Source organism: Anarhichas minor, unplaced genomic scaffold, assembly GCF_050575085.1.
Source record: "Anarhichas minor isolate MPS153535 unplaced genomic scaffold, ASM5057508v1 ptg000018l, whole genome shotgun sequence".
Classification (NCBI taxonomy): domain Eukaryota; kingdom Metazoa; phylum Chordata; class Actinopteri; order Perciformes; family Anarhichadidae; genus Anarhichas; species Anarhichas minor.
This window is the reverse complement of record NW_027466464.1, coordinates 7,524,706-7,537,934: the sequence shown is the minus strand read 5'-3', so window position 1 is coordinate 7,537,934 and position 13,229 is coordinate 7,524,706. Positions and strand designations below refer to the sequence as shown.

The window sequence follows — 13,229 nt, the reverse complement described above, 5'->3', positions numbered from 1 at the left end:
TTTTGGCCCGAGCTGATTTCTTCAGAGCACTTTTTCTTGCGCTGTAACTTGGACGTTTGTGGTAGAGACTTTTATGTCGTAATTCTCTTTTTGTATTTAGGACAAGTGGAGGACCAAGTATTTGAATAGATTTGACTCTAGAGAGAATGAAGACTCTAACCTTTTTATATTTGTATTTTTGATAATAACTGAAGCTCCAAATTTCTACTGAAGATGCATCCTGACGGCTGGTCATGGGCTTTTTTTTTAAAAGTCTTTCTTTCAATAATCAAACCCGCCAACCATCGTCCTTAAACCTGTGCCCACTCACAGCTGTCTGCTTTGCTTGGCTCGGCGCCTGGCGTGCACTGCAACCACACACACACACACACACACACACACAGAAGAAAATGTAGCTTTCACTCTCTTTGGATGCGGTTCCAATGCTGTTTATTGAAGGTGTGCTGGCACTCCATCCCAGTCACTGTCATTTGCTGGCTGTCTGCTCACTGCAACGCATGCTTTTATTTGTCTTTCTGTACATACCTGCTACGTAGCAGACAAATTATACCGGTAATTAGCATGCATACATTTTGGAACTAAAGATGCTGACGAATGTTTGACTGGCGGTGAATTAAAAACACCATTTGAACTATGATTAATATCAGAAAACTCGACGATAGCTCCTCGGTGCTCCCTAAAACAAGCATCTCATCATGTGTTGTTACCTTCTAAAGCCAAACAACCTGTTCTTTCCTCAGAGCTTCTGCTTCTCCCTGAAACAAATGTTCACGCTTCATTCTTTGTAAATGCATTGCTTTTTTTTTTTTTTTAAAGCATGTTAGTGGGAAGTGTTTTCTCACCGTTTCCTTTTCTTTACTCTGAATGCATGTTAACCAGGCGAGCAATGTCCCTGCTTCTTCTGCCATTCTGCCCTGTTTTTGCTCAGTGTGTCTCTCTGTGTGTCTGTCACGGGGCTCACAATGGTTTCAAGTGTTTGAGGAACATTAGGTGCAGCAGATAAATGTAACAACTCTAGAAATGTGTAGCTTTCCTGTTTCTTTACAACTTTCATGCCTTTTTGTTACAACTCCGCCATGATTCATTAACTGCACCCTGTCCTTTTCAAATACTGAGAAACCATTTGTGTTTTGGCCCCTCACTGTGCACAAGGACAAAACAGGGCCGACTCAACTCCAGTGTTAGTTTTTTTTTTAAGTGGAGAGTGAGAGGGCGAAGGTCGACAGACACAAGTAAAGTTAAACTTAATGCAAACGTAAGTGCAAAAACAAAGATATCTTTGAAAGGGCATTTTGTCATGTGTGAAAGTCTGAGTATTGTCAGAAGATGGACACACACACACGAACACTGGAGTTGAGATGTCCTCACTTTCACTGTCACCAAATAGCACTTGCGGTCCCTTCCATTAAAGCTTTTTGTGACTTTAATGTACTGTACCTACAGTAACAGACTGATAGATTGTGATTTTGTACTCGTATTGTAATTTGTATGTTATTAATGGAGTCAATCACAGCCACGTTTTCTAGATTTACTTTAAAAGGAAAAAGTGAAATCATCGGTATACATGCTGTGATGATGTGATCGTGTTTGATGATATCCGACTGCTTAAAGCAAATAGTTCAACATTCTTTTGGGAAATGCACTTGTTTGATTTTTCGGCAAGAGTTCGATAGCGGTATCGATCCTCTCATCGGACGCTCTACAAGAAACCCAGCGGGCACGTTTCCCTAAATGTCAAACGATTTTCTTTAACTGATAGTATTTAAATGGTATAAGGTGACGTTTTAGCATCACATCTGTGCTTCTCTTTCTCTTTACATAACACACTTTTTACTGACTCACTTCTTTTGACGGGATAAACCGGCTTTTCTAATTTTCTGATTTGACGATTGGTGGCAGTCTTGCAACATCTCTAAAACACTGAATGGTGCAAAACTGCTGCCAATCTTACTGAAGAGCTGCCAAAAAGTATTTATCTTTACAAAGGAAAGGCATTGAAATGATAATTCTTCCCTTGACGCACTGACTCACTGGTTCTCTGTCTCTCTTGTAACACTTTGAATTCCTGCACACCTGTTCTTTTTATTTTCATTACAAAACACCCACTGGATTTCATTTCTTGTGACTTCTTTGAGGTTCTACTCTTTTATTTCCTTACCCTTCATCTCTCTCTTTAACACTGTAACTGTGTGCACTAGTGTCAATAAAAAAAACTACCTTGTATGTTCGAAGAAAAGGGACTCCAGAATTTTCTGTAGAGTGAACCGATGTCAACCGGCTCCACCCCCTCAACCTGCCTGAGTCCTGCCCCCCCCCCCCCCCCCCCCCCCCGTGTCTTGTGCTGTGGTAGTTAGCCCGTAGAGTAGAGGTTGTTCGCTCCAGTCGGTTGTCGTGCATGTGCACACGTTTCTGTCTGTGTTTCATGTTGTCTAGCTCGTTGTTTCACATGTGTTATGTGTAGTTGTTTTTGTCTGTATGGTGGCAAGTTCTTTTATAGCACCCGTCACAGATCTGCACTCAGTGGTTGCCCATGATTTTTACCCATGATCCAGTTTGGTGTGTAACAGTGGACTCTTTGGAAACTTTGCACCCGGGCAAGTATACAGTCACAACCTAGTACCATGTAGTGAACCTCTGTAGTGAGAAGTAGCTTTAACTTTTTGTTTCTCTGTCCGGTTGATGAATCATACCAGACTCTGGTGTTTTAGACGTCATCACAACTAGCAAGACTGTCACATGTCTATAGATCATATCTATAGTGCATTGTAAGGGAAATGGAAAAGATGAAATACTATTCATAGATTGTGTTTTCTACCAGGGCTGAAATGACTCACTGATAAGTAGTTCGACAGACAATTCATCTGCATTACCCTTATAATGCACTGCTATGTTTAATCCACAGCTCCTTACTAACATCTACTGTACATTTCGCCTTCTTTTGACCCTTTTTAACCATATTTCAGCAAAGAATCCAAATAGAGAAATAGAGTAGAAGTAGCCTCCTTCAGAGTTGCGTGATCGTAGCATTTTTGTCATGTGGCGACCTGCCTGAGCATGACAGCTGGGTCCTGACCCCACAGTTCATGATGAATTGTCTAACCTTGAGATGTATCACCATAGACGTTTCATTAATTTACAGAAGTCATTTGAGGAATGTGTTGATGTCTTGAGCTTCTAAAAGCAGGGTGAATGTAGATGCCTTTTTCTCCACTGAGAATGAAATGATGATGGCGTCAATATAAGAATTACATGATTAGGAAGATGGCAGTGAATTTCATGTAAGCAGAGTACATGTAGAATTTATTTTAACTTCCTCCTGTATCCTCTCCCACCATCTTCTCCCTTATCTCACTCTTTGTTCTATTCCTGTCCCCTCATCTTCCATTTTCCCATTTCCCCTCTCCTCCCCCAGAAAGTCCCGGTTCAGAGGACTCTCCGGCGGGAAGTCCCTGCGTGGTCATCAACTGCTCAGTAAATGGCACCCTGGGTCAGAGTCCCGAGGGACACCATCTATCGCCTCTCACCAGCCCGCTGCTCACTGATGCCGGATGTGTCCGCAACGATGATGAGGAAGAGGCCAGGAGGAAGGTAGATGTAAAGACGGGGAGAGGGTGGACGGAGGATGGATTTGTAGAACATCTAGGAAGTAATATCAGCGGGATCGGTCAGTGAATGGGTCTTTCTGTTTGTGTCCAGAAGTTTCCCACAGACAAGGCTTACTTCATAGCCAAGGAACTGTTGACCACAGAGCGGACCTACCTCAAAGACCTGCAGGTCATCACAGAGGTAAAGATTTCTACACATGCTTCCTTTACGTGATGTGGTTGAGTCTATTGGCTGTGAGAGAGAGGGATCTTTAAAAAGCCAGGCGCGAGTCTGGCAACCCAGAGACACAGTGAAGCAAGGCTGGTCTCTTTAAAGCCTTGTTCCTGGAACAGTGAGTCAAACTGGTTCCATTCTGAGCTCAAGTTAGCCTTTTAAAAGCTTATGTGTTTGGGACAGTGAGTCAGAGCGGGTTTGTGCTGGAATCAGGATGTGCATTTAATGTTTTTATAGTCCGAAAGTTGGGAACCAAAATCACAAGCTGCCGGTCTTTTCTGTCACGTGACATTAATATTAATATCAGTTACTTTGGCTGTTTTGGCTCTTTGTTCCAGTGTTTTTAATTCCCATCCCAAAAGTGGGCTTTTATGTGCATTTAGTTTTCCACAAGAAAGCAACGCATGTGTTGTAGTTCCCCTCCTACTCGTATGTTGTTTGTTCTTTAAGACGACACAGACTATTAGCTCCGGGCTCTGTCGTTTACAAGTAAAGCCACTAAAGTCAACACGGAGGAAAAAGCCGCTCCGTCTGCATAAACACAACGTCTGCATCTTAAATCCTGGGATGAAAGTGCAGCTTAATGTGGGTCAGATTTGGTCTTTTGCTGTTTATGTGAGTCAACTTTTACTGTCTGCGTGTTTTTACTGTCTCTACTAACAAATGAGGGGGAAATCAGCAGCAAGACTAGAGAAAACACCTGCAGCATTAATATTATGAAGCTGCCCTCTGACCTTGTTCAAATAAAAAAAATCATATTTCCCCTCTCTTGTGTCTTTTTCACCCTCTCAGCTGTTTTTCTTCCCAACAGTAGTTTCCACCCTCTTTGATGTGGGAGGAACTGGCTCTTTTTTAATTTTTTTAAACCTCTTAAATATTTTCTTTGACTGGCACCGCCTCCCTCTCTCGCTGTCACCCTTCCTCTCTCCCACCGAATCCTTCTGTGAAGCAGCTGGACGGCCTCCTGTCTGCCCTATCTGTCGTAATCGTTTTACTCTGAGGGGGAATATAACACCTCGGTGTCAGGGTCACGGTGTGTGTCTGTGTGTGAGCTAGCTGATGCTTTTTCTTCGGTGCAAACAAACGTCATTGTGCTTTCAAGTCAAACTCTGACCCACCGACCTCCTATCCTCTGCTGGGATCGTACCTGTATGTCTGTTTCTGTGCGTCTGTGTGTGTGTGCGGTTCCTCATATACGTCACTTGTAATCAAAATAAGTGTCTGCTTCTGGGTGGATTATAATTATTAGTGATTTCAATTACATTCACGTTATTTTTATTCCAAAAAATAACTTGTGTATTGTAAATTAATTTGTTTTAAAGCATCATTTTCTTATAAACATCTGGTGTGTAAAAGCAACTGCTGAATATTTTCATTATTGATTATTCTGACATTTATTTTTTCAGTTAATTGATTTATCATTTGGTCTCCGTTTCTCATCGGTGTTGTCTGTTGTAGTCCTTCCATGGAGTTGCGGGGAAAGATGAGGCCTTCCCAGACCCCGTGAAGAAGCTGATCTCTGCCAGCTACGATCCGGTCCACAACTTTCACCAGGGATTCCTCAAAGAGGTGGAGCAGCGGCTGGCACAGTGGTCAGTATCTGTTTCCCATTCAGATAACTGAGAGCTTTGGTGCAGAAAACTGCTTCTGACACGAGCACCTGTTCCAACGCAGTCCGTCTCCATTTAAATGAACCTACGTACTGTTTATACACACACATATTAAACAACAGTCATTTCAGCTTTCAGATAAACCAGCTGAGTTAATGTGACTTTGCATGGGAACTAAATGTGCACATGCATCTCCTCCTGTGGGAATGGTGTCTGTGTTATTTCTGTAATGACATACTGGAGGATACACGCACACACATAGACTTGGAGAGGGGAGGACTTGCTGGTAAAATGAATGGGATTGTGGGAATTGAGTGAAGATTTTCCAGTCATGGTGGTACAAGCTTAGCTGTATGCTGGCATCTACTGGTGAATAAGTGTAACTGCATGTGAAAGAAGCTCTTGATGTGTTGTCTCTTCCTTAGGGAGGGTCGCTCTAATGCCCACATTAAAGGAGACTATCAGCGAATTGGTGACATTCTCCTGAAGAACATTCAGGGTCTGAGGGTAACTACGGCTCCCCTTTGGCAGCAGAACTCTGTTTGGATTACACATGTTTGTCTCTCTCTATTCCTCGTCTTCTTTTTTTATCAATTATTTGTCCGTCTTTTGCATCTGCAGCAGCTGACGGTTCATCTTCAGAAGCATTCCGAGTGCCTGGTCGAACTGGAACGGGTCTGCAGGTTAGCTTTTTAATATCTGAAAAGAAAAGTGCAAAGGCTTCGTTCTGAAATAGATCACTAACCTCATTTGCCTCCCTGCTCCTCAGGTCCAGTCGGAAAGCGGAGGCTGTGTGCCGAGACTTTGAGCAGCAGAGAGTTTGCTACCTACCCCTCAACATCTTCCTCCTCCGACCTCTCCACCGCCTGCTGCACTACAAACTCATCCTGGAGAGGCTCTGCAAGCACTACCCGCCCACCCACGAGGACTTCAGGGACAGTAGAGGTACTTATATCTGACTTTTTATGTATTCATTTTTGCACATGTGAAACGACATTGTGTTATTTATAACCATCTTTTCATCCTTCTTTAGCGGCCCTGGCGGACATCTCCGAGATGGTGCAGCAGCTCCAAGGCACCATGATGAAGATGGAGAACTTCCAGAAGCTTCTAGAGCTGAAGAAAGATCTGACGGGCATCGACAACCTCGCCATCCCCGGGAGGGTTAGACTCTTTACATTTATTTATTGATCCGACACCTGGATGTTCTCAGTAGAAAATACTGACTTTTAAATTGCTTTTTTTTTTTTTTTTTAATGATTGAGGTGGAAATTATTCCGTGACCTGCAAAATTCTGCAAATGTCTGCGTCTTGGCTTCCCCTCTGTTGGCCTCATATTTATTATAGTGTGTTTGTGTGTTCAGGAATTCATCCGGCTCGGTTGCCTCAGCAAGCTCTCAGGGAAGGGCCTTCAGCAGAGGATGTTCTTCCTGGTATGAAACTTCAGCTTACTTTTCAAAGTGAGTCTAATATTGTCAACTGCAGAAAAACAAACCTCAACTTGTTCTTCTTTTCTTCCTTACTCTCCAGTTCAGTGATTCCTTGGTGTACACCAGTCGAGGAATGACCCCGTCCAACCAGTTTAAAGTTCACGGCCAGCTGCCGTTGTACAGCATGACGGTACGTAACCATCATCCTTTAACAACATGCTTTAAAAAAGGATTTCAGTCACTGCAGGATGAACTCGTATCGCATTAAAACCTGCAAAGTTGTCATTCTTTACTAAAAGTTGTGTTTCATTCGGCTGTTCGGGCTCATCACATGTTGTGGTCATGGACTTTATTTACATGTGTGCACCATGTTTAGGATTACTGAGCTCTACCACTAAGGAGTGTGTGTTTTTGCAGATCAGAGAAAGCGAGGAGGAGTGGGGGGTCCCTCATTCCTTCACCTTGTTTGGACAGCGCCAGTCTGTGGTGGTGGCAGCCAGGTATACATAAACACACACAGTAATATATATATATATATATATTCCTTTTACATGACAGTGAATACTATGAATATGACAAGCATCTGCTGTGAATGAAAGAAGTTAAGGGTTAGTAAGTTCATATTTCCACAACATGCAGATACATAAAGACCCACTTTTACATCCGGTCTCCTTCTGTCTTCTTCTCTGTCTGCGTCCAGCTGTGCATCAGAGATGGAGCGGTGGGTGGAGGACATCAGGATGGCCATCGACCTGGCGGAGCAGAGCAGCAGCCCGAGCACTGACCTGCTGTCCACCAGCCTCTCTGACAACAGTGAGTTTAGTATATGTGTACAATCAATGTGAGATGTGTGTGTGAGACTCACCGTCAATTTTTATATTCTTTTATTGATAAACACTCAATGTCCACTTGATTAGGTACATCTGCACATTATGGTCATCGTACAAGTAGACTTCATGGCTGAGCTGTTGTGTTTAGTTGCATTAACTTCAACAGGTGTACCTAATAAAGTGGCCACCGAGTCTTGTTCGATCCAATTGAATGTAAGATTGTTTATCTTGATAGTGAGGCCATGTGTAAGGGGTTCAAGTTGATGATTTGTAACACCTGTACTAGTTGGTATAAATGGTAACTGTGGTTTCTTTACAAGTTGACTAAAAGCTGTCTGTGAACCAGCACCTCTCTAGAATAGATGTCCCAAATAACCACTTCCTGTCCAATCATCAGTTAATCATCAGTGTTGCAGGACGGTATGAGACCCTGTGGGAACCAGAGAGTGCAGCCACAAAAAGCCCCACCAGAGAGTTATTTCTGGAAATGTTTCCACGTGGGATTTGTCACCCTTGATGGCTGAAGTGAATATGACAGCTGGGACCTGATATAATAATAATAATAATAATAACAAGGTCTTTCTTTAAGGGGAATGGATCATCTCTTTGTCTATAGTCCACATACACACCTCTTTCCCTGCCTCTCAGCACCTCATGAATAATCCCTCTGAATTGCTCCAGGTGGTCTCTCATATTTTTTAATGTCACCTGATATATGTAGGCCCAGGCACCAGCTGTTGCCTCCGTTTCTCTTCTTCTCTTTTCTCATTCTGTATCATAAACGCCTGTCACGGTGTTGAATGAGGCCTCGAGCTGGTGACCTTTCGCTTTGACGTCTCCATTGTCCCTCAGCTAAATCCCCTGCTATGTACATTTTTAACTCAAACTGTTGAAGAGTATTGGCTTACAAGTAACAACAAAAGCCTCTTTCCTCTTTTATTTTGTCCAGACTGTATTGAAGTAGCTTTGATCACTGTTTTGGCTCAGAAGCCTGCAGCCATTTTCCAACCATTAATGTGGTACTACGATGTACCGTATTTTCCGCACTATAAAGCGCACCGGATTATAAGGCGCACCTTCAATGAATGGCCTATTTTAGAACTGTTTTTATATATAGGGCGCACCGGATTATAAGGCGCATAGAATAGAATAGCGTCGTAAGCGTGTCTCTTGAAAGGTGCCATTTTGGGGTCTTTATACACACAAGTGGTGTTGGACTAGGAGTAAGCACAGTACCGGTGTTTACCGCGGTGCGGCTTTGTAGTTTACCAGTCGTACTGAAACATTTTGACAGCGCCGTGTACAACCAGTATGGATCAACCAATTAACCAATTGATCCATATATAAGGCGCTCCGGATTACAAGGCGCACTGTCGTTTTTTGAGAAAATTAAAGGCTTTTAAGTGCGCCTTATAGTGCGGAAAATACGGTAATGATACTTAATTCACCTTATGATATTGTAGTTTTTACACACATTTTTAGACTGCTGTGAACTGAATCTGGCTTCAGTCTTATAATTAAAGCCAGACTGTTGTTACAAAGTTACATCCAAGTCTCAGCAGCCCAAAAAAAAAAAAGAAGCCAAACAGAGCGAAGTATTTCTGGATCAAGTGTCCAGTGGCAATTTCCAGCAGCGGCTGCAACCAGTTAAGATCCGGAACACTAGCCAGTAACTGAACAGACCTCAGGATGTGGCAGAGCTGGTTTCTTTGGGATTCATGTAGTCAGCACTTTGGTGTTAAGTTCTGTGGCAAAATATGTGAAGATGAAAGGAATTTGATACCAAAAACAGAATTTATTAGTCAGTAATTAAAAAATATAGATTTCATAATATTTGAATCATGTAAATACGAACCCATGAAGCGTTTTATCATCATGTCAATAATCTTTTATCTTTTATCTCTTTAGCCTTTTTATTGTCAGCATGAGGACATGTCTGACTTGTGTACACATCGGCTTTTTAAATGGTGGACAGTTTACGTGTCATAGATTCTACCCAGTGACATCAGAGTTTCTTTCTTCTCACCGGCACATTTCTCCTCTCCATCGTTCCCCAGAGCTGTCGGAGGACGGGGGAGCCGAGCTGGAGTCGGAGGAGGAGCTCTGCGGCTCGCGCTCGTCTCTGGAGCGCCAGGGTCACCGCAGCAACACCACCGTGCACGTCTGCTGGCATCGCAACACCAGCGTGTCCATGGTGGACTTTAGTGTCGCCGTGGAGGTACCGGCCCCGCGTCTCTTTAATCGTCTTCTCTCCACACATCACACACCTGGTTTTCCTCTCGAGTCTTGTCGCTATGGAGTCCAGTCTTGTGTTTTTGTCCACTGTGTTGTCTGTCCTGGTCCTCTTCTCCTCCTCTTGTCTTACTTTTCCTCTCATGTCTTTATTTCTGTCCTTTTTTCTCTTCTACACCTCCACCTTTATCTCTTCCACCTTGCCTCTCTCCTATCTCCATCTTCCATTTGTCCATTTCCACCTGTCCGCCCACGCTGACATTACTAGAAAGCAGTAGTAGTCCGGCCGGTGAGTTGCCGAGGCCCCTCAGCAGCCTTCAGGGGCCCCGTGTCTCTCTCTCTCTCTGTGGTTTGCCGGCACACAGCCTGTCGTTAAGTGACTCCTGCTGGAGTAGAGAGGTACTGCAAACGCCACGGCTGCCGAGAATTTAATGATTCGCCAGATATTTCACTGCAAGACGCGATGACACTTGTGATTAATGGAGAGAACTACATTTTACTGGACAAACAGAATCAAACAGATTTTCCTTCCTGTCTTCTCCCCCCCCCCTCCCCGTTTCTAACACTATTATGGAATTGGTGTCACTTTATTTGGCCTTGCGTGTCTTTTGTTGACTCACTTTCTTTTCCAGAACCAGCTGTCAGGGAACCTGCTGCGGAAGTTTAAGAACAGTAACGGTTGGCAGAAACTCTGGGTGGTCTTCACCAACTTCAGCCTCTTCTTCTACAAGTCACACCAGGTTAGATGTATATAGATACAGTGAAAATAAAAAAGTGGTCAGGTCGTAACATGTTGATGCATAAAGATGACTTCTGGCTCGTCTCTTCACAGGATGACTACCCTCTGGCCAGCCTTCCTCTGCTGGGCTACTCCGTCACCGTCCCGTCCGAGTCCGAGAACATCCACAAAGACTACGTCTTCAAACTCCACTTCAAATCCCACGTCTACTACTTCAGATCAGAGAGCGAGTACACCTTTGAAAGGTTGCTATTATATTATACATTCACAGTCACCGTTTCAAATCAACAGAACACAGAATTTTCTTTTTTTCCATTTTGATTTAGCTATGTCAGGAAAAGAAGGTTTATGTTTGTAACATAGGACAAAAGCTTGTTTTTCGCATCTTAATGGCACAGCATTGTACCTAAACTTTGGTTACCCACCTGTTGAAATAATACAGAAATATTTGTACCTGTATTTTAGCACTCAAATATCCATATCCTGTTGTATGCACTTCAGTAATAAATATATACTGTGTCTCGTCTCCAGGTGGATGGAGGTGATCCGCAGTGCCACCTGCTCTGCCAGCCGGTCCCTGCCGAGCACCAGGAAAGACCTTTACTGATGAACCTGCACAGAGAGACACTCGCCTGGGTCGAGACCTGGACTTCAGAGCGCACAAACACCAGAAAAGACTCTCATTATAGACACAGAATCACTTTGACTACCCCTGAAGAGCTGATTCACTCCCACACACATCCTCCCACACCGTCCCTCTTATTACACTTTCTGCACCACTAGTCTCTGTGATGGCAGTCGCCCACGATGTCATTCAAAATGTATTTGTTTCTCCAAACTGGCAGCACACAGTCCTTCTGCTTTTCCTTTCATTTTTGTGTTGGTGCCGTTAAGTGTTGTTCACAAACAGATTAAATATTCATCCCCAAACACGTATCATGTTTACAAAAAGGAGGCTTTTATCTTCATGATAAACCTGAATGAGTTTCATGGGACTCTCCAGAAGTAATTGGGACACTGAAGCATGGGTTTGTGCACAGTTTTCTTTTTGCATTTTATATGTCTGCCTGGTAAATATTCCTGTGTGACGACACATTTGTGATGAGAGTAAAACATGTATAAAAAAATGCTTGAATAAGACCTAAACCCGGATTTTAAACTGTGCATGTGAACGCACTCGTGGCGATCTCTAAATATCATTAGATTAATTCAATGTGATGCCAGTTTGGTCACAATTAGGAAACATCCATCTTTTTTTCTTTTTGTAAGGTGACTTTTTGTACAGTACTTTGATACACTGTGAAATGCTTTTTTCATGTTTCCAGTCGGTTTTGCTTTGTTTAAAAGGACAAATAGCTTCAAAACCGCTTCCAACGCAAACAGAGATTTCACTGGTCCGTTTGCCAAATACCATCTCTTCTGTACTCTTTTACTATTCTAAATAAAGATGAGAAAAGATTGCGTTCATATGAAATTTGGTCCCTAGTTTTCAGAAGGGACAGAACCGCAGATGGGAACGACGACACACAGGAAAACCACGAGCAACGTTTCAGGAGAAATCTGAAATACAGAAGAAAAGCAGTGGAGGTGAAACTGCTGCAGTTCTTCAGTGATGCTCAATCATCACGGGAACAGTGATGAACGCCAAATGAATGCTAGATCAGGGGTTCTTAACCTTTTTGACCTCGGGGCCCAACTTTTCAAGTACAAAGTGTCCCGGGGCCCATTCAAATATTTACACTATTAGTTTAACTAATTGATCTCACTCTTGGTTTGATTTGTATTCAATAACTATATTGTTACCTGTTCAACTCCACCCCTATTTTGGAGCAAAACTGCCTAAAATGACATACCCAAATTAAAATGGCTGTAGCTTCTGAACCACTGTGACCATCTGCATCAAAAGTGTCAGAAAACCTGTAGGTCATACAGAAACAGAGCAGTGGGCCTTTGGAGTCAGTAAAAATTGAAGATTTTTGTCCGCATAAAATTAAAAAAGTATCTTTCAGTATAAATAACTGCCTGTGGCTGTATCTGTACAGGTAAATGACAGTATAGGGCTGTAACTACACTATCAGTGAACAACTGCCTCAAATTTGAAGAAGATTGGACAAAGTATGACGATTCTACAGTGTTTCTTCCATGAAGAGATCCAGGCGGAGCTCTAAAAGGATATTTGGAGACCCAAATGGACACATGGTAACCAAATGATATTCTGACACACTAAAGGTGTTTCTCCCTTTATATTTTGATATATTATTTTCCTTTTAGTTTTAGCCTTTGCAAATTGCAAAAACTATATACAGGTGCTGGTCATATAATTAGAATATCATCAAAAAGTTGATTTATTTCACTAATTCCATTCAAAAAGTGAAACTTGTCTATTATATTCATTCATTACACACAGACTGATATATTTCAAATGTTTATTTCTTTTAATTTTGATGATTATAACTGACAACTAAGGAAAATCCCAAATTCAGTATCTCAGAAAATTAGAATATTGTGGAAAGGTTCAATATTGAAGACACTCGGTGCCACACTCTAATCAGCTAATTAACTCAAAACA

At 42.5% G+C, this 13,229-nt stretch overlaps 1 protein-coding gene across 5 annotated transcripts in view; it reads left to right on the top strand.

Annotated features, from left to right (window-relative positions):
* The window catches only part of LOC142952991 (FERM, ARHGEF and pleckstrin domain-containing protein 1-like), a 44,634-nt gene extending 32,500 nt beyond the window's left edge, over window positions 1–12,134 (top strand). For 4 of the 5 annotated variants that reach the window (XM_076095046.1, XM_076095048.1, XM_076095044.1 and 1 more), the window contains exons 14-28: window positions 3,413–3,588; window positions 3,697–3,786; window positions 5,278–5,411; window positions 5,855–5,936; window positions 6,051–6,112; window positions 6,199–6,374; window positions 6,463–6,593; window positions 6,794–6,862; window positions 6,960–7,049; window positions 7,277–7,359; window positions 7,560–7,672; window positions 9,747–9,907; window positions 10,554–10,661; window positions 10,754–10,905; window positions 11,192–12,134. In XM_076095046.1, coding sequence (XP_075951161.1) covers window positions 3,413–3,588; window positions 3,697–3,786; window positions 5,278–5,411; window positions 5,855–5,936; window positions 6,051–6,112; window positions 6,199–6,374; window positions 6,463–6,593; window positions 6,794–6,862; window positions 6,960–7,049; window positions 7,277–7,359; window positions 7,560–7,672; window positions 9,747–9,907; window positions 10,554–10,661; window positions 10,754–10,905; window positions 11,192–11,267 — 1,703 coding nt within the window. In that variant the 3' untranslated portion in view covers window positions 11,268–12,134. The remainder of the gene's footprint in view (window positions 1–3,412; window positions 3,589–3,696; window positions 3,787–5,277; window positions 5,412–5,854; window positions 5,937–6,050; window positions 6,113–6,198; window positions 6,375–6,462; window positions 6,594–6,793; window positions 6,863–6,959; window positions 7,050–7,276; window positions 7,360–7,559; window positions 7,673–9,746; window positions 9,908–10,553; window positions 10,662–10,753; window positions 10,906–11,191) is intronic. The other variant, XM_076095047.1, reaches the window with a different exon arrangement.
* Window positions 12,135–13,229: the final 1,095 nt, after the last annotated feature.